Source organism: Stegostoma tigrinum, chromosome 22, assembly GCF_030684315.1.
Source record: "Stegostoma tigrinum isolate sSteTig4 chromosome 22, sSteTig4.hap1, whole genome shotgun sequence".
In the NCBI taxonomy this organism is placed as follows: domain Eukaryota; kingdom Metazoa; phylum Chordata; class Chondrichthyes; order Orectolobiformes; family Stegostomatidae; genus Stegostoma; species Stegostoma tigrinum.
In genome coordinates this window covers 14528342-14550073 of record NC_081375.1, presented here as the reverse complement: position 1 = coordinate 14550073, position 21732 = coordinate 14528342, and the positions used below count along the sequence as shown (strand labels likewise).

Genomic DNA, 21732 nt, shown 5'->3' with positions numbered 1-21732 from the left:
ACTATGTACCTGACCCCCTAGGTCTCTGTTCGAAAACACTACCCTGGGCCCGACCATATACTTTATAAATCCTGTCCTTGTTCGCTTTACCGAAGTGCAGTACCCCACAAATTAAACTAAACTCCATCTGCCACTCCTCAGCCCATTGGCTCAATTAATCAAGATCTCTTTGTAATCTTAGATAACCTTCTTCACTGTCAACTGTACCACTAATCTTGGTGTTATCCTCAAACTTACTAATCATCGTTCTTGAATTCTCATCCAAATCATTTATATAAATGACAAACTACATGGACCCAGCACCAGTCCCTGCAGAACATTGCTGGTCACAGGCCTCCAGACAAAACAAAATACTTCACCACTACCCTGTGTCTCCTACCATCAAGTGAATTTTGTATCCAATTGTATCCTGAATTGCTAGGAAAACTCCAGCCGATGGAAAGTGTTTTCCCTTTGATCAGTTTTATTCCACAGTTGATCAATTGCTGCCTCATCTCAAGGGCAGCTACTCTTGCCTCATCTGTAGAATTCAGTTCTTTTGCCTATGTTTAAGCCAAAGCTGTAATGAATCTGGAGCCAGGTGGCATTGGTTGAACCAAAACGGAACATTGGTGAGCAGGTAATCATTAATCACGTGCCACTTAATTGCAGTGTTGACGACACTTCCACCACTTGGTTGATGATATTTTCCTCACTTGGTTGACAATTGAGTTTAGAACAATTGAGTGAAAGTTGGCCAAATTGGATTTGCCCTCTGTTTTATGGAGAAGCTGTTCCGAGGCAATTTTCCATTCTGTTGCGTATGGAAGGATTTTTCTGTTATTGGCTAAGGGTGCAGCTTGTTCTAGAGCTCAGGTCTTCAGTACTGCAACTGGAATGTTGTCAGAATCCGTAATTTATCGTTTTAGCAAAATGCTACTGGTTAGCAGGTTGCATTCGAATTATGTGATCACATGGATGAACTTTAAGGAATGTGATTAATGTGCAAGTTTTATCTTCAACTGTTTGGTAACATCAAAGTTTGAATTGATGGTAGAATTCAGTTTTGGAACTCTACAAAGCTTAAGTTTATTTAAAGTCAGATGCAAGATTTTCTTTTTCCCTCGAACACAGTGGGGTTCACTTCTGAAGATTCTGGTGAAAGGTCATCAACCTGAAACACTAGCTTTTTCTCTCTCCTAGATGCTACTTGACTCGCTGTGTATTTCTAGCATTTTCTATTTTTTATTCTGGATTTTCAGCATCCAAAGTATTTTCCTTCTGTGTTTTTGACTTCTTCATTTATATCACATAATTTCATATGACAACACCGGAAAAGACTGCACCAACCAGTGCTGCATGAAGAATATATCTAATCAACAGTGAGGGCACAGTCCTGCTGTACAACTCATTTGCTTTGTTGGGTTGAAAGAGGAGAATTCTAGTCATCAACCTGTGACTGCTAATGTTGGCTAAAGGAAAGGACTATCCATTCATTCATTCAAGGTACAATACAGAGACCAACCACTCTACATTGTGGACAAAGCTTTAAAATAGGTACATTTCTAAAGCAGTGATGATGGGAATTGCCCGAAACGTCAGCTTTTGTGCTCCTGAGATGCTGCTGGGCCTGCTGTGTTCATCCAGCCTCACATTTTATTATCTCTCATTTCTAAAGCAGTACGCCTGCTCACTGAAAATAGAGGATAAGTGCACTGATGTTAAAGATTAATTTGTATTGCTGTAAGATGGAAAAAGGTGAAAATATCTATGACTCTAAGTGAAGATGAGGTCCTAGAAGTAGAGGTAGTAACACTCATGTGGGCTGGACTTTCTTGTGCAATTATGGTCTTTTCAGGTCATTATATATGCACACACTGGTAAAATGACTAATGAGGTCCTAGAAGTAGAGGTAGTAACACTCATGTGGGCTGGACTTTCTTGTGCAATTATGGTCTTTTCAGGTCATTATATATGCACACACTGGTAAAATGACTAATTTATTGGCAAATAGGTTAGAAATTCCACATTCCCCTGGATCTTCTGTGTTCCAAATTTTGGGTGCCATATTTAGTAAGTACCCAGACAGCACCCAAATCTCTGCAACTGAGGAGTATCACAGTAGCACTGACTACTCAGTGCTTCATGCCCTTATGAGTGTGAGTTAGCATTGTAAAGTTGACACTGAAGAGAACTGCCACACACAAGAATGGGAGCCAGGCATCTTATTAGGTGGCTAATGCCACCCAGGTTGATAGTGCTGTTAAGAAAGCTTACAGTGTGTTAGGTTTTATTGGCAGAGGGATTGAGTTCCGGAGCCATGATGTCATGCTGCAACTGTACAAAATGCTAGTGTGACCTCACCTGGAATATTGCATGCAGTTCTGATCACCCCATTACAGGAAAGATGTGGAAGCATTGGAAAAGGTGCAGAGGAGATTTACCAGGATATTGCCTGGTCTGGAGCGACGGCCTTATGAAGAAAGGCTGAGGGACTTGGGTCTGTTCTCATTGGACAGAACAAGGCTAAGAGGGGATTTAATAGAGACATACAAGATGATCAGAGGATTAGATAGGGTGGACAGTGAGAGTCTTTTTTCGAGGATGATGACATCAGCTTGTACGAGGTGGCATAGCTACAAATTAAGGGGTGATAGATTTAAGACAGATGTCAGAGGCAGGTTCTTTACTCAGAGAGTGGTAAGGGTGTAGAACGCCCTGCCTGCCAATGTAGTTAACTCAGCCACATTAGGGACATTTAAACAGTCCTTGGATAAGCATATGGATGATGATGGGATAGTATGGGGGATGGGCTTAGATTAGTTCACAGGTCGGTGCAACATCGAGGGCCGAAGGGCCTGTTCTGTGCTGTATTGTTCTATGTTCTATGTTCTATGTTGAAGTCTGAGATCAGATACCCAAAGACGTTTGCCATTGTGTGGATAAGATAGACAGATTCTTGAACAGTAAGGGAATCAAGGGTTATGGGGGAAAATTCTTGCAGGTAATGTTGGTCAGCCATGATCCTATTAAATGGAAGAGCTGACTTGAGGAGCCAACAGCCTACTCTTGATTCTATTTTTTATAGTCTTATGAAGTAATTGTTAGTCTAAATAGGTTAAATATTCTTACAACTGACTATTAGTGATCCTTTTTAAGAGCTAGTAGTCAGGGAAGTTTTAGCTGATCTATTTTAAACCAGCAGACGCAGGAAAGATCCCTGAGCATGGGCAAATGGCAAATGTAACTCAGTAATTCACTGTGAATGGACATAGCTAAAAACTAAGGATAAGTTAGTATCTCATGATTTGGAACTGATATTAAAGAACCGGGGAGAGCATGTGGAAATTCTGTGTTTGATAAAGTAAATGGGTAGAGACCTCAGTTTTAAGTCTGTGCAAGTAAATGGATTTTGAGTGAGTTAAAATCTCACCTGTAGACTCAGAAGAAGTGTTCTAGTTTGTCAAACCCCATGGAATTCTTTTTAAAGATTCTGCTGCCATGCGAAATTCAATGGATATATTAGATGCACTTCATGTTCCAAAATGCTGTTGGCAAGGTCTTTGCAATTCCGTTCCTCCAAAGACTGTAGATGCAGAATCTTTAGATATTTTTAAGGCAGCAGTAGACAGATTCTTGACCACCATAGGGATCTGAGATTATTGGAGATATGCAGGAATGTACAAGTAAAAATCAGATCAGCCATGATCATACTGAATGATGGAGCTGACTCAAAGGGTCGAGTGGCCTACCCTTGTTTCAGCGATAGTGGGAACTGCAGATGCTGGAAAATCTGAGATAACAAGATGTAGAGCTGGATGAACACAGCAGGCCAAGCAGCATCAGAGGAGCAGGAAAGCTGACGTTTCAGATCTAGACCCTTCTTCAGAAATGGGGGAGGGGAAGTGCTGGAGGGTGATACGTTGGATCCGGTGGTTGGTGGGGTGGTATGTGAGGACGAGAGGGATCCTGTTTTTGTTGTTATTGCTGGGAGGGGATGTGAGGGATGAGTTGTGGGAAATGCGGGAGACACGGTTGAAGGCGTTTTCGACCACTGTCGGTGGGGGGGGGATCCCCTTTTTTTCAAGGACCGCAACATCCCCCTTCTTAGTGGTTGAAAACACCTGGACCGCATCTCCCACATTTCCCGCAACTCATCTCTCGCACCCTCTCCCTGCAATAACAACAAAAACAGGATTCCCCTTGTCCTCACACACCACCCCACCAACCTCCAGATCCAACTTATCATCCTCCGGCACTTCTGCCATCTGCAATCTGATCCCACCGCCAAAGACATTCTTCCCTCCCCACCCTTATCTGCTCTCCGGAGGGACCACTCTCTCCGTGACTCCCTTGTCCGCTCCACACTCCCCTCCAGCCCCACCAACCCCGGCACATTTCCCTACAACCACAGGAAGTGCTACACTTGCCGCTACACCTCCCCACTCACTGCCATCCCAGGCCTCAAGAAGACCTTCCACATTAAACAGATGTTCACCTGCACATCTGCAAATGTGGTATACTGTATTTGCTATTCCCAACATGGCCTCCTCTACATCGGGGAAACCAAGCGGAGGCCTGGGGACCACTTTGTGGAACACCTGTGCTTGGTTCGCATCAAACAACTGAACCTCCCAGTCTTGAACCATTTCTTCTATTCCTCCCACTCCTTAGACGACAAGTCCGTCCTGGGCCTTCTGCAGTGCCACAACGGTGCCACCCCAAGGTTGCAGGAACAGCACCTCATATTTCGCTTGGGAACCCTGGCAGCCCAATGCTATCAATATGGACTTCACAAGCTTCAAAATCTCCCTCCCCCAACCACACCCCAAACCAGCCCAGTTTGTCCCTGCCTCCCTAACCTGCCCTTCCTCCCACCTATCCCCTCCTCCCACCTCAAACCCCACCCGCATCTCCTACCTACTAACCTTATCCTGCCCCCTTAACATGTCTATCCTCCCTGGACTGACCTATCCCCTCTAATTCCCCACCTACACTCACTTTTACTGGCTCCATCCCCGTCCCTTTGACCTGTCTCCTATCCACCTACCTTCTCCTTTATCCATCTTCTATCCACCTCGCCCTCTCTCCCTATTTATTTCAGAATCCCCTTCCCCTCCCCCATTTCTGAAGAAGGATACAGATCCGAAACATCAGCTTTCCTGCTCTTCTGATGCTGCTTGGCCTGCTGTGTTCACCCAGCTCTACACTTTGTTATCTCTGGCCTACTCTTGTTCCTTGTTCATATATTCAATGTGATCTGACAATGTAAATTATTGAGTAAGGTGGTGTGGAAAATCTGTTTAGGGCACAGCATTACATTGGTATGCATCACAGAGGTGTAATCTTCACAATGTGTGATCAGGTAGAGTGAGGATGACGAGGGAAGTTTCCAACAGATAAACTTGAAGAAAATGATTTAAATTTAAGTCACAAAAACAAGGTTGCTGGAAAGGCTCAGCAGGTCTGGCACCATTTATGAAGGAGGAAACAAAGTTAATGTTTTGGGTCTGATGCCCTTCCTCAGAGCGCCGAGCTCTGTTTTTTCTGAGACTCTGTTTCTTCCTTCGCAGACCTGCTGAACTTTTCCAGCAACTTTGTTTTTGTTCTTGATTTACAGCATCCACAGTTCTTTCAGTTTTTATTTAAATTTAAGTCGTTATGTTGAGTTCTTTGTCCTCTCTTTTTCCTTCTACTAAAATTTTGGTATGATTGTTTTATATGCAGAATAATTTATGAATTTTTACAAAGCTTAGATGCTTGACTCATGCCTATCTACAATTACAGATACACCACCTGTATCCACCAAACTGCACAGCTTTCTCACAATATAACATAATATAACATATGTGACGCATTTGTTATTTATTTGAAGTATTGATCTTATAGTTTGTTTTCATTTTCTTTGTCAGCGTGAATCAGAATTAAATGCTGATTTAGAATATTAATAACCTGTGGTACTTAGAAATAGACTATTTGGCTCAAGTAGTCAAGCGTGGCACTTATCCTGCATACACGTAGATCTCTTAATCTGATTTGTCCAACCTGTAACCATTTACAATTATTCCCTATTCTCAGCTGCTTACCTAATTTATTCTTGAATGATGACATGGTTTCTGCTTCACTTGTTAACTTGAGAACCATCTCATGTTTGTTAAAATTTTTGTCCATTCAACTATCTTATATTACTTTCTACCTTCTGGATTACCTGCTGGCCCTTCAATTTTGATATTATCTACAAATTAGACACCACTCCCTCTAGTCATAGGCCCAAAAAATTGATGCATACATTTGATGGAAGTCATCCCACAACAGAACTCTGTTGAGCACAGGTACCCACTCCCAACCTTTGAGAAACTGATCTTGAAGTCTTCTCTGTTTCCTCCTCCTAATCAGTTTAGCCCTGTAATTCTTTAACTCCTAGTTGACACGAGTTGTTTTCTCTACGCTAATTTGTCAAAAACTTTCTAAGTATCCATTGAATATTACATTACTGTATTTCACCATCCATAATATCAGCCACCACTTTGCAGAGCTCTTGCTCAACTTGGTCAAGCTCAATCGTCCTTTCTGAAATTCATGTTGACTACTTCAAATTATATTCTCTTTGGATAAGTATTTAGGAATTGCATCTTTAATTAAGGATTCAAATTTTATGTCTGCCACATTTTAAATTAATTGACCCATTGTCACCTGGGTTAGTTCTATTTCCTTTAGAAAAAGGATACCGTATTGGTTACTTTCCTCTTCTCCCATGTGGATAAAAGCCTCTACATTGTGTTATTTTGCCAGTTTCCATAAGCTGTTGGATAGGACCTTTTTAAATGAAGTAATCTGATGCTTAGGCTGATTAAGTAGGAGATACTGATAGGTAGATCTGAATAAACCTTGTCTACAACACCATTAGCTAAATAAAAAGGATGTATAGGTGAAGGAGCTAGTATATATGCTTTAAATGACCAAGATTTACAAAGTACCTGACAATTCCCATCCTCAAGCTACCTTGTAATAATACCTTATGTTTTATTTTCTATGTTTGGTCCAGTAATGTGTTTCTTTGCACACCTCTTGGCAGGATTATTTAATTTAGTCATTGCTGAGGAGGAAAAATGCCTCAGAGCAGAAGCACTTTTATTCATAAATGTACTGTCAAACTTCAGTAAAACCTTACTTTTAGAATCATTATTATAGCAAGTGAGATGGAAGGGGAAAGTAGGTTACAGCAGAAATATTTCTTAAAATTTCAGTAGTCATCTCATCCAGAATGCAATGTATCAGTTAGATGAAGCCGCTTCACCTCTAATAGTCTTTAAGTCCGGGTGAATAAAAGGCTATGTATTTTGCTATGGTGAACAAACTTCAAGGCACAACAATGCACGTTTGTACATTATCACCTTTCCTTTCTTCCCAATTTCCTGCCTGATAATCTAAAGTACTTGTCACATCTTAGAACCATAGCATAGAATGAGCCATTGAACCCATTGATTCTGTGTCAACTCTTCCTAACTTTAGTTAGTCCCATTCCCCCACTCTTTCCTCATACTCCGGCATTTTTCTTCTTCAAGCATTTATCCAATTTTGTTTTGAAGGTGACAGTTGAATCTGTTTCTGTCACAGTCAGGAAGGAGCAGCGGCATATTGTTGGTGCACTTGGTAGCTTACGTTGTGTAGGCTGCAATCTGATGACAAATACTAAAGAGCAAGTGTAATATTAAAGGAATAAATTTCATTGCCCTTACAGGCCCCATATATTATATGTTTGACTCAATGTTGCCTCTTCTCCTATTATGGCCTTACATTTACTGCTTTCCTGGTCTAAATTAGTTTAGTTATTAAGGGCAACACTGGAATTTTTTTTATTTCAACATTGGAATGTAAGTGGAAGTTTAAAATTAGATTCACCGGGTCACTCATTCATCCTGTCAACTGAGCAATCGAAGACCAGCTGCGACAGACACCAAAGAATAGTTTGTTCCTTCTCTAGAGAAAACAATTTGTACTTTCTTCCTTTCCTGACCAGATTGCATTTGACTTAATTATTTGTTTAACTTTTGTAGTTACTATATCACAGGAACATTGCTTTCCTCCACCACAGCCATTATGAAACTTTTTTCGCCTCACTACAATTCCCACCAATCCTAATTAGCTTTCTTCTGTCATTTAGAGCCAGATCCTAAATGGTAGTAATTTGGTTTTATTACCAGACTACCAACCAAGAGACCTGGACTAATTATTCCAAGACATGAATTAAAATCCCACCGAAACAGGTGGGGAATTTAAACTTGGTTAATTAAATGAATTTGGAATTAAAATGCTTGTGGCAGTAGTATCACTTTAGTAGAAGTAATGGTAATCATGAAACTGTTGGATTATTGTAAATGCCCACCTGATTTGCAAATCCTTTTTGGGAAGGGAATGTGATCTGGCTCATTTGTAGCACCCACAGCTGCCATTTGATGTAGCCTGGAAGATACTGAGTTATATACCACAACAAAGAATTATAAGGATAGACCGCCCGGCATTGACCTGGATACTGGACACAACAAACACACGCCTGGTACAGTCAGCCCTTCAAAATCCTCCTTACTAATACCAAGCTGTCCCTCATGAGGGAAAGCTTTTCAATATTATTTAAGCAACAGCTTGGTAGAGTCACACTCACAATCATGCCTTACAGGCAATGTTTCTGACTTCTCTATCATCATCTCTGGTTGTGTCCTGTCACACCAGCCAGGATGTATCCATCAGATGTTGTGATACTGTGGTATGCAGTCTGGAGTGAATGGCTGTGAGAGTCGTTAAGATGGATTCTGGAACTCACAGCATCAGGTCATACAGAGTCAAGAAAAATCTTGCTTATTATGACCTACTACGGTCCTCCATTTAGTGAATCAGCACTTCTCACACATTGAGCATTACTTTATAGAGAAACCAAAGGGAGTAAAGGGATATGCTCTGGGTGGGTGCTCACAGTGACTAGGGTACACCACCGTTGACTGAGCTGACTGAATTCTGCAGGGCATGTCTGCCATCCTGGCATTTTGGCAGATGGTGAGAAACATGAAGGCATTTATCAGACTTTGTGAGACATCAGCAGCAGAATTATATGGCACCAGAACCTATAACTTAATGGCCTGGCATATTGCTCCCTCTAACATTTATCATCGACCAGGAGAACAGTTGTAGTCAAATGAGAAGTGTAGAAGAATATGCCAACAGCATGCAAGATTGACCTAAAAATAATGTGATGTTGGGAGACCACATGGATGCTATGCAGTGGAAGCAATATAAGTTTTTAGATTAGATTCCCTACAGTGTGGAAACAGGCCCTTCAGCCCAAGAAGTCCACACCGCCCCTTGCAGCATCCCACCCAGACCCATCCCCCTATAACCCACACACACCCCTCAACACTATGGGCAATTTAGCATGGCCAATCCACCTAGTCAGCACATCTTTGGACTGTGGGAGGAAACCGGAGCACCCGGAGGAAACCCACGCAGACATGGGGAGAATGTGCAAACTCCACACAGACAGTTACCTGAGGCTGGAATTGAACCTGGGTCCCTGGTGCTGTGAGGCTGCAGTGCTAACCACTGAGCCACCGTGCTGCCCCAGACAGAGCTAAGTGACCCCACAGCCAGTTGATACAATAAAGCTCTGCAGCTTAGCCACATTGAGTCATGACTGTGGTTGACAATTAAACAGCTGACCAAAAGAGGACACTCATGTTACCCATCCTCAGTGATGTGGGTGCCCAATATGTCAGTGCAAAAGATAGTGATGAAACACATGATGAGCAGTAGGACCCTGGGAAACACTGAGGAACAAAGGGAGCTTGGTGTGCACATCCCTTAAGGTAGATTAGAGTGGTTAAGAAGGCATTTGGATCCTTGCTTTTATTAGCTGAGGCATAGAGTTTAAGAGAGAGAGATTATACTGGAACTATTTAAAACATTGGTAAAGCTGCAGCTAGAGTATTGTTTGCACTTCTGGAATCCACGTGAGAGGAAGGATGTGATTGAAATGAAGAGGATGCAGAGGAGATTTACTGGTATGTTGCCTGGGCTGGAGAGTTTTATTTATGAAGAGAGATTAGACAGGGTTGTTTTCCTTGGAGTAGAGGAGGTTGATGGAAACATGATTGCGATGTATAAGATTATGAGGGTCAGAGACAGGGTAGACAGATAGCATCCATGTAGAGGGATCGGTGAGCAAGGAGCATATATTTAATGTGAGGCGCAGGAGGTTTAGAGAGGATGTGAGGGAAACAAAATTACCCATGGACTGTTGGGAATCTAGAACCTAGTGCCTATAAGTGTGGTAGAGGCATAAAGCCTCATAGCATTTAAGAATTATTTAGATGTGCACTTGCAATGCCAAGACATCCAAGGCTCTGGGCCAAAAGATGAAAAATGGGATTAGAAGAGTTAAGTGTTCGTTTTTGACCCATGCAGACTCATTTGGCTGAAGGGCCTTTTTCTATGCCGTAGATCTTTATGACTTTATTTGCAACCATCTTCAGTTGAAAATGCCATGTGGTTGATCTATCTGTGCCTTCTCTTGAGTTCTTCACCATCAGATTCCAGTCTTCTGCTAATTTAGTTCATTTCACTCTTTATTAATAAACTGTTGAGCACACTAAATACAGAAACTTTATGGATATCCCTGTATAGTATTGAAGATCTGTGCTCCTGAGCTAGCCAGGCCCCAATGCAAGCTGTTCCAGTGTGTCTACACTGGTATGTACCAGTGGTGTGGAAAATTGCCCAGCTATGTCTAATCAAAAAAAAATGCAGGACAAAAATAATGCAGCCAATCCTGCTCTATTTATTTATTATGTCAAAACGTCAGTGAAATATTGAAAGCAAGGTTGGTGGTACTATCAAGTGACATTTACTCACCAGTAATTGACTCATCGAATCTCACTTTGATTTGTACCAGGATTAGTTAACTTTATACCTCATTTGTAATCCTTGTTCAAATGTGAATAAATGAGCTGAATTCCAGGGGTGAGATAAAAGTGACTTCCCTTGATACCATTGCAGTATTTCAAGCAGTGTGGCAATAGGAAGATTGAAGACAGTGGAAACTGGAGGGAAAACTCAACACTGGCTAGAATCTCACTTAGTACAAAGAATAATGGTTGTGGTTATTGAAGGCTTATGACCCAAGTCTCAGGACATCCTTGCAGGAGGTCTGCTGGGTAGTGTCCTAGATTCAACCATCTTCAGCTGCATCATCAATAGCAACTGACAGGAATCTTTGAGTAAGTGGTTGAAGAAGCTGACTTACTACCACCTTCTCAAGGACAGATAGGATGGATAATAAATGTTGCCTTGCCAATGGTGACTATCTTGAATATTAAAAATAAGCACTTCTATGAAATGATAGGACTTTTAACAATTAGGTAGCACAGTTGTTTCTGAAAAAATATCCAGCCAAATTTTGAAGGAATGAATGAAGGATAAACAGACATTACTGAACAAACGTGGCGAGTCTGGCAGCATATGTGGAAAGATAGCAGACTGAATGTTTTGAGCCCAGTGACCCTTCTTCAGAAATTATAGTAGCCAGTAAACAGTGGTTTATGTATTGAAGATGGGGTGTGGGGGAAGAGGAGTAAGCGGTTCGATGAAGTCAGAGCACAGAGAGAAAAAAAGGTTGAACAGTCAAAGGGATGGCACGTAGAAGACAAGGGAAGAAAAGCTGACAATGGAGACAATGAGTAGGTGAAAGTAGTAGGCTGTGCTGAAAGCAGCCACTGTCCTGCCAGGGCCTGAGAGTTGGATTTGGATAAAGAATTTGGAAGGAGGTATTCAGGCTGTACGGTTATTGAATTTGATATTGAGTCTTGAAGGCTGTATGTCCCAACTAGAAGGTGAAGTGCTGTTCTTACAGCTTCTGCTGAGCCTTGCTGGAACACTGCAACAGGCTTGAGGCAGGAATGTTGGCCGGAAAATGCTGGAGAAACCAGGCAGCATTTGTGCAGAGAGAAACAGGTTTAATGTTTCGAGTCCTATGCCTTTTTTGTTAGAACTCAGTATAGTGTTTCAAAATAAGACTGGAAAATTTATCAAAAGGTAAATTGAATCAGAGAACCCCTGCAATGTAGAAACAGGCCATTCAACCCAACAAGTCCACACCGCCCCCCGAAGAGCATCCCATCCAGACTCATTCCCCTACCTCTGCTTTTCCCATGTCTAATCCACCTAACCTAAACATCCCTAGGCACTATGGACAATTTAGTATAGCCAATCCACCTACTCTGCACATCTTTGGACTGTGGGAGGAAACCGGAGCACCTGGACGAAACCCACGCAGACATGGGGAGAATGTGATAACTCCACACAGACACCCAAGGCTGGAATCGAACCCAGGTTGCTGGTGCTGTGAGGTAGCAGTGCTAATCACTGAGCCACCATGCTGCCCCAAATGCTTGGATCCTCCCCAACAGGGAATTGAACCCCGGTCTCATGCGTGACAGGCGTGGATACTAACCACTATACTAACGAGGAAACAACGTGGAGGTTCTGGTAGCCATGTTAAGGGAAAAGAATTTATTCATTCTTGCTTAAATCAAATAGTCGTGTGATTGTAAAATAACAGATACTAATTATAAAACTTTCCTTTTATTAACATGTTGTTTTATAGGCTAAAGACCTTCAGAAAGGAGGAAGTGCATTTTCATTAGTTGGAAGTTCCGGGAAAGTTTTAGGAATGGTATGTCTGTTGTGGATGTTGTATGTGCAGTGCAAATGGTTCCAAATGTCTTTTTTGCGCACTGTATTTCAATAACATTGACCCAAAATATAGCCACGTTAATGAATTTAAAGTTGAAGCATTTATTGTAAAAACTTACAAGCAATCATCTCGATAATGTGTTAGGAAATGCATTTTGATGAACAGAAGCCTTCATATATAAATACATTAAAAATGTTCAAAACATTCAGCAGGTCAATCAACATCCACAGTGAGAACAAGCAATTAACATTTCAGATGTAGGCACTTTATCGGAACCATATGTTACAACAGTAACAAAAACAGAAAATGCTGGAGAACCTTAGCAGGCCTGGCAGTATCTGAAGAAGGGGCACTGGACTCAAAATGTTAACTCTGCTTTTTCTCCATGGATGCTGCCAGAACTGCAGAGTTTTTAAAGCTCACCTTCCTGGACCTCTCAGTCTCCATCTCAGGCAACCAGCTTGTAACTGATGTCCATTTCAAGCCCACCGACTCCCACAGCTACCTAGAATACACCTCCTCCCACCCACCCTCCTGCAAAAATTCCATCCCCTATTCCCAATTCCTCCGCCTCCGCCGCATCTGCTCCCACGATAAGACATTCCACTCCCGCACATCCCAGATGTCCAAGTTCTTTAAGGACCGCAACTTTCCCCCCACGGTGATTGAGAACGCCCTTGACCGCGTCTCCCGCATCTCCCGCGACACATCCCTCACACCCCGCCCCCGCCACAACCGCCCCAAGAGGATCCCCCTCGTTCTCACACACCACCCTACCAACCTCCGGATACAACGCATTATCCTCCGACACTTCCGCCATTTACAATCCGACCCCACCACCCAAGACATTTTTCCATCCCCTCCCCTGTCTGCTTTCCGGAGAGACCACTCTCTCCGTGACTCCCTTGTTCGCTCCACACTGCCCTCCAGCCCCACCACACCCGGCACCTTCCCCTGCAACCGCAGGAAATGCTACACTTGTCCCCACACCTCCTCCCTCACCCCCATCCCAGGCCCCAGGATGACATTCCACATTAAGCAGAGGTTCACCTGCACATCTGCCAATGTGGTATACTGCATCCACTGTACCCGGTGCGGCTTCCTCTACATTGGGGAAACCAAGCGGAGGCTTGGGGACCGCTTTGCAGAACACCTCCGCTCAGTTCGCAACAAACAACTGCACCTCCCAGTTGCAAACCATTTCCACTCCCCCTCCCATTCTCTTGATGACATGTCCATCATGGGCCTCCTGCACTGCCACAATGATGCCACCCGAAGGTTGCAGGAACAGCAACTCATATTCCGCCTGGGAACCCTGCAGCCATATGGTATCAATGTGGACTTCACCAGTTTCAAAATCTCCCCTTCCCCCACTGCATCCCCAAACCAGCCCAGTTCATCCCCTCCCCCCACTGCACCACACAACCAGCCCAGTTCTTCCCCCCCACCCACTGCATCCCAAAACCAGTCCAACCTGTCTCTGCCTCCCTAACCGGTTCTTCCTCTCACCCATCCCTTCCTCCCACCCCAAGCCGCACCCCCAGCTACCTACTAACCTCATCCCACCTCCTTGACCTGTCCGTCTTCCCTGGACTGACCTATCCCCTCCCTACCTCCCCACCTACACCCTCTCCACCTATCTTCTTTACTCTCCATCTTCGGTCCGCCTCCCCCTCTCTCCCTATTTATTCCAGTTCCCTCCCCCCATCCCCCTCTCTGATGAAGGGTCTAGGCCCGAAACGTCAGCTTTTGTGCTCCTGAGATGCTGCTTGGCCTGCTGTGTTCATCCAGCCTCACATTTTATTATCTTTTAAAGTAATTTCAGTTTTTGTTTCAGATTTCAAGCATCTGCAGTTCTTTATTTTCTGTTGCAATAGTGAAATAATTTCTAAAGCACTTGCTTAACTGTAAACTACTTTGGGTCATTCTGAGGTTGTGAAAGGTGTAGTAGCAATACTTTCTTAACAGATAATATAGCACATTTCCAATATTCCTGAATTAACAATCACCAATAAAATTACAATAATATGCATGTGATCACAAAGCTATAAATGCAAATGTTCAGAAAGCCATATCAGTCATTAATCTGGTTAATGGGCTTACTCTAATTTTATATCTTTGTTTACTTATGCTAGGCTCTTAAAAGCTGTGAGAAAAGCACTAAACCCATTTATGTATCTGTGGGTCACAGGATTAGTCTGGACACTGCCTTACGTCTGACTCATTCCTGTTGCAAATACAGGGTACCAGAACCAATTAGGCAGGTATGAATTAATGTTTTATATTTGGTTTGTATATTAAGAAATAATAATGTAATTAGAAAAATTACTGTCTTTTAAATCAAGACAGTAACTTTACATTATCATTGACGTGGTAAATTTTATGAAAAGAAAAAATTGCAACTATATATCTAATTGTCAAGTTAAAACATTTCAAAGCATATTACATAATAAATTATTTATAAAGTGCAGTGATTTGTTACATTAGCCATAAAATGGCAAAGAAGTGAATGATCTATTCATTTGTTTATATTGTATTGGTCAAAGGAGGCATATTGGTCAAAGCAATGGAAGAGCCGCACAAAACAGGCTTAGGTTTATCTTTTCATTCAAAGAATGTCACCTTTGATGATAAAACACTCCTTCGACATTACAGTGGAGTGCCACCATATTTCACTTTTTTAAGCATATTATGAGGTCAAACCCTGATTTGAGGTTTGAAACCAGATCATTTTAACTCTAAAATGAGAGTGCTACTAACTGAACCAACACAGTGGACCAAAGAGCCTTTTCAGTTGACTCTAGCATGTCAATCATTTGTATCTGACTGAGGAGAGGTGAGGAGAGAAATGAGTCTTTTCACTGTCAACATTATATGATTAATGCTTCATTTTCTCTACAACATCATTTTGCTGCTTAGATTTGTACACTGGGTTTTAGGTAATGGGTTTTTATATTTAATGTAGAACGGTTTCCATCTGAGAAGTAAAATATTGACTTTCAAAATTTGAATTTCATAATAACATACTAAATTTGTTAACTTACTCCACACTTCATAACAAATTCATAATTTAATGAAAGAATGTCAGACAATTGTGTCCTTAAAATTATGCACTGTACATTAGTATAGAAATTCTTAAATGGGTATGTCTGACATGATTTTCTGTATCACTTCATCAGATGCGGTCAGCCACTTATTTTAAATAAGCTAATGACTCTTTAATAATAGAGATGAATTTCATGTATACTTTAAAAGTTTGTACATTAATGTCTCTATGAGAGGTTTTGTATATAAAACAGCAAGAAGAAAATAAAAATAATTGCACTCACCATCTCACAAACCCAGAAACTCCCTTTCTGTTCAGGCTAAACATCTCTGAGTGTGGTGACACAGTAATACTTATTTAATTTCTACACAGCACACAGTTTTTATTGGCAACATTGCTGTACCAAATAAAATGAATGTAAACAATTTGTGAGGGGACTACAAGTATGATTGAATAACACATACAATATGTATTATAGAAAGTACTGCAGAAAGAGCTGAAGTTAGCAACTCGACTGCGCTATTCAAATGTTAATTTCTGCTTCTCTCAATTGATTGACATATGAATGGCAGTCCTGTTCCTTACACATTACAATGCTTAGATATTCTCTAATATGATAGCATGTCACTGTTAGTTATATTATTTCACTAGCAATTTACTTTGAGCACTACCATAGCATTTGTCAGTATACTAATATTTTTAAATTTCATCTAGTTTGCATGCATTATTATTTATGAATATATGTCTCTTATTGATTCAAAACATAAAATTCCAAAAAATAGATTTTGAAAATGTTACTTATTTTTCATTCTGTTTTATGTGAATTAGTAGATGTAATGCAAACAAATACCTACTTTAACAGTCATATGAAATGGTGTAGCAGAACACATTATGAAAATTTTATTTAGCCCACCATCTTTTTTTACTCAAAAATCAAAATATTTGCAACTATCGTAATTCCAAAACATGCAGCAGGAAATTCACTGAAAAGCAAGCACCATAAACATTGGAAAGGTAGTAAGTGCAGAATTTTACAGGAATCAGGGTGATTTCAACCACTGTACAAGGAGAGATAATAAAGGGGAGAGTAGTCTGGAAATTTTACGGTATGCACCAATGTTCCTTCCAAGCAGTGTGGCTGTTCGGAGCCTGGGAGGCGCACGCAGTTAGAAAGAAGATGAGAGGGAACGTTGGTGTGTACGAGACTCCATTCTGATCTAACATTTAATAAAGGAGGGAATATTGCTAGACCAATTAGTAGGAGGTTGGACATAGCTTTTAAGAGAGTAAGGACTGGATTTTTACACAGATTCCAGAGAACTTAAAATTTGTTAGGTAGCAGCTAGCAGGGGAATGGGTCAGAGTGAGGGCCTTTTGAAATTAGTGCTTTAACCCCTCGTGTGGGAATCAGAAACTTATGTATGGTGTGTAATTAAACACTTTTGAAGTGCGGAAAAGTTCAGTTAAAATCTAAATTTAAACATGAAAAGACAGGTTGTTGTTGTTAGTTTTAAAAAAGACCTCTGTTCGATTAATTTATTTGACAGACTACCCAGTATGGATTAGTAAAACAGAACATTACTATCTATTCCTGCATTTTCATTGCTGTTCTTTGTTGATGTTCCAACTGCGCTGTCATTATGAGCTGAGGTCTTTATGAATGCTTGACTGTGTTTCAAAAGCCGTAGAAGTACCAACTCTGAGGATGTGCTGATTTCTCATTTTAATTGATAATTTAAAAGGTGTATTAAAGGACTAGCTGTTCTGATTTGGTTACTGAACAGAACTTTTTTTTAAAAAAGTATACAACAGGTTGAACACTTGAAGGCATTTAAAATCTTTGCATGGATTTCAGGTACGAACATCTTTCAGTATCAAGCCTGCATGAATGAGAATTCTTGTTAGAAGCCTAGTTTTGTTTCAGCTCCACATAGTTCCTAAAATACATGCATAATTGATATAGTGTGAGTGGCAATGAAGGAGCCATGGGAGCATGAGAGTCCATGGAGTGGAATGGGTGAGTTGTGAGGGGTGACAACTGAAGAGCCTAACATCTTCTAAAACAACTAGAACCAAGTCCCAGAGAAACACAGTGGGCCTTCTAAGTAATTAATCTATGTAAACAATTTGAAAGAAAAATATATGGTTACTAAATTTGCTGATGATACAAAGAAAGTTAGGGAAGTTATTTCTGATGATGGCATAAAGTACATGCAAAGGATTTAGATAGGTTAGTGAGTAGTCAAAAAATTTGTTTCTTGAGTGTATTGTGGGCAAATGAGAATTCTACCATTTTGGCGGGAAGGATGAAAAAGCAGTGTATTCTTTAAATAGACAAAAGATTTGAAAAATTCTGTGATACAGAGGAACCTAGATATCGTGGGACAGGAATCTCAAAAAGTTAGTCTGCAGATGCAACAATTAATTTGGGACCTAAAGGAACTGTCGGTGTTTATTGCTAGGGGAATGGAATATAAGAACATGAAAATTTTACGAGAGCTGTATCTGGTGTTGGTGAGACCTCACCTGGAATACTGCTTGCAGTTTTGGTCTCCTTACTTGAGATAGGTTATAGTAGCTTTAGAAGTAGTTCACTGAAGGTTGACACAACTCATCACTGGGATGAAGGGTTTATCTTACTTAAAAAGACATTTTGGCACAACTTCACTGAAAGGTGACCTCAGTGAAGCTTGTAAGAGCTTGAGGGGTCTTGATATGTTGGATGTAAAGAAGATTTTTCTCCTTAGGGAGGCACTACATCTAGAGAGCACTCTTTAAAAGTGAAAGGCCTCCTGTTTGGGATGGTGATGACAAGAGTTTTTCTCTTGAGATAACCAAGTGTAGAGCTGGATGAACACAGCAGGTCAAGCAGCATCTTAGGAGAACAAAAGCTGGTGTTTCAGGCCTAGACCCTTCATCAGAAAAAGGGGAGCGAGAGAGGGGGAGGCAGATCGAAGTTGGACAGAGGAGAAGATAGGTGGAGAGGAGACAGACAAGTTTAAGTGGCGGGGATGGAGCCAGGATGGACATGTCGTCTAAGGAATGGGAGGAGGAGTTGAAATGGTTCGCAACCGGGAGACGCAGTTGTTTATTGTGAACCGAGCGTAGGTGTTCTGCAAAGTGGTCCCCAAGCCTCCATTTGGTTTACCCAATGTAAAGGAGGCCACAATGGGTACAGCACATGCAGTGTACCACATTAACAGATGTGCAGGTGAACGTGTGCTTGATGTGGAAAGTCTTCTTGGAGCCTTGGATGGGGGTGAGGGAGGTGGTGTGGGGGCAAGTGTAGCACTTCCTGCGGTTGCAGGGCAAAGTACCAGGTGTAGTGGGGGTGGAGGGGATTGTTGAGCGGACAAGGGATTTCCGAGAGAGTGGTCCCTCTGGAAAGGAGATGAGGGTGGTGAGGGAAAAATGTCTTTGGTGGTGGGGTCGGATTGCAGATGGCGGAAGTATCAGAGGATGATGAGTTGGATCCAGGATGTGATGGGGTGGTACGTGAGGACGAGGGGACTTCTCCTTTGGTGGTTATTGTGGGGACATGGTGTGAGGGATGAGTTGCGGGAAATGTGGGAGACTCGGTCAAGGGCATTCCCAACCACTGCAGGAGGAAAGTTGTGGTCCTTGAAAAACGAGGACATCTGAGATGTACAGGTGTGGAATACCTCATCTTGGGAGCAGATGTGGCGGAGGCAAAGGAATTGGGAATTGGGGATGGCATTTTTGCAGGAAGGTGGGTGGGAGGAGGTGTATTCTGGGTAGCTGTGCGAGTCGGTGGGCTTGAGATGGACATCAGTTTCTAGGTGATTGACTGAGATGGAGACAGAGAGGTCCAGGAAGGTGAGGGAGGTGTTATAGATGGTCCAGATGTACTTGAGGTTGGGGTGGAAGGTGTTGGTGAAGTGGATGAACTGTTCGAGCTCCTCTTGGGAGCACAAGGCGCCGCTGATACAGTCATCAATGTAATGGAGGAAGACGTGGGGTTTAGGGCCACTGTGGGTACCGAAGAGGGATTGTTCCACATAACCTACAAAGAGGCAGGCATAGCTTAGGCCCAAGCGGGTACCCATGGCCACTCCTTTTGTCTGTAGGAAGTGGGAGGAATTGAAAGAGAAGTTGTTGAGGGTGAGAACGAGTTCAGCTAGGCAGATGAGGCTGTCATTTGAGGGGGACTGGTTGGGCCTGCGGGACTGTAAGAAGCAGAAGGCCTTTAAGCCATCTGCATGGGGAATGCAGGTGTATAGGGAATGGACGTCCATAGTAAAAATGAGGTGTTGTGGACCGGGGAATTGGAAGTTCTGGAGCAGGTGGAGGGCCTGGATGGTATCACGGACATAGGTAGAGAGTTCCTGGACCGGGGGGAGAAAATGAAGTCCAGATAGATGGAGATGACTTCATTAGGGCAGGAGTAGGTGGAGACAATGGGTGGACCAAGGCAGGTGGGTTTGTGGATTTTGGGAAGGAGATAGAAGCAGGCGGTGCAGGGTTGGGGAACGATTAGGTTTGAGGCTGTGGGTGGGAGGTCACCTGGGATGATGAGGCTGTGGACAGTTTGGGAGATGATGGTTTTGGTGGTTGGGGGTGGGGTCATGATCCAGGGGGCGGTAGGAGGAGGTGTGGGAGAGTTGGCGTCTGGCCTCAGCAATGTAAAGGTCAGTGCGACATACTACAGCGGCGCCTCCCTTGTCCACAGGTTTTATGGTGAGGTTGGGATTGGGGCAGAGGGCTGCCCGTTCTGCGGGGGTGAGGTTGGAGTCGGTGAGAGGGGTGGAGGCGTTGAGGCGATTGATATCTCGACAGCAGTTGGAGATGAAGAGGTCGAGGGAGAGTAGGAGGCGTTGGGGTGGTGGTCGAGGGAGGGTAGGAGGCCTTGGGGTGGTGTGGGTCATTGATTCTGTGGAATTTTCCGTCCAGAGAGCAGTGGAGACAGTGTTTGAATATTTTTAAAGTCTGAATTAGTTAGATTCTTGATTCACAAAAGAATCTAAGGGTATAGGATATTGAGGCCACAGTCAAAGCAGCCATGATATTATGAATTGGAAAAGCAGACTTGGAGGGCTGAATGGTCCACTCCTGTATCCAATTTGTACATTCTTGTTTACATATGAACTTAACAGATCATTTTCATATCAGGAGGTCGCAACTCATACAGTACCACAATGATCATTACATGGATTTCAGCTAACCATAGTCTGCATCAATGTCTTGGATGAGGGGACCAATTAAGGTGGGAGGCAAAATATTTAAAAGAGTCCTGAACATCAACATTTTCACACACAGGGGTTTGTACAAGGAATGAACTGCCAAAAGAAGTGGTTGATGTGGGTACAGTTACAACATTTAAAAGGCATTTGGATAGGAATGCGAGTAGGAAAGACTTAGGGGGATATGGGCCAAACACAGGCAAGTGGGACTAGTTTAGTTTGGGAAAATCAGTCAGCATGGACAAGTTTGACTGAAGGGTCCATTTCTGCACTGTGTGATTGTATAAAAGTTAGCTCAGCAAATAAACTGTCAGGAGGCCGGAACAGGGCGGTAAAGTGATACCTACAATTTGGGTGAGTAGGAATACATATATGGCAGGTGGAATACAACGCAGAGAAACTTAAAGTTACCCACAAAGAAGAATAGACTTTTTGAAAGAGAGAGATAGTGGGAAATGTTTTAACCAAGGCACCTTGACATTTTGTACACAAGTTGCAGAAAGTTTGCACTCAAGGAATTAGGAACGAAAATACTACATTTAACTTAATATTACAAGGGGATTGGCATATAAGAATAAAAAAAACCTTGTTGCTCTCCCTTGTGTGACCATGCCTGAAATACTCTGCAGATTTCATCTCCTGAGGAGGAAATACTTGCTTTAGACAGCGTACGATGAAAGTTCATTAAACTGAAATTCAGTGATGAGAAGTGATTGAATAAATAATGCCTAAGGTTGATTGAATAAATAATTACTTGCTTCCCT

The 21732-nt window shown here is 42.3% G+C and overlaps 1 protein-coding gene across 5 annotated transcripts in view; it reads left to right on the top strand.

Annotated features, from left to right (window-relative positions):
- LOC125463838 (endonuclease V-like) overlaps nucleotides 1-21732 on the top strand; it is a 92036-nt gene that overhangs the window by 24551 nt on the left and 45753 nt on the right. For 4 of the 5 annotated variants that reach the window (XM_048555601.2, XM_048555599.2, XM_048555598.2 and 1 more), the window contains exons 6-7: nucleotides 12632-12700; nucleotides 14857-14985. In XM_048555601.2, coding sequence (XP_048411558.1) covers nucleotides 12632-12700; nucleotides 14857-14985 — 198 coding nt within the window. The remainder of the gene's footprint in view (nucleotides 1-12631; nucleotides 12701-14856; nucleotides 14986-21732) is intronic. The other variant, XM_048555602.2, reaches the window with a different exon arrangement.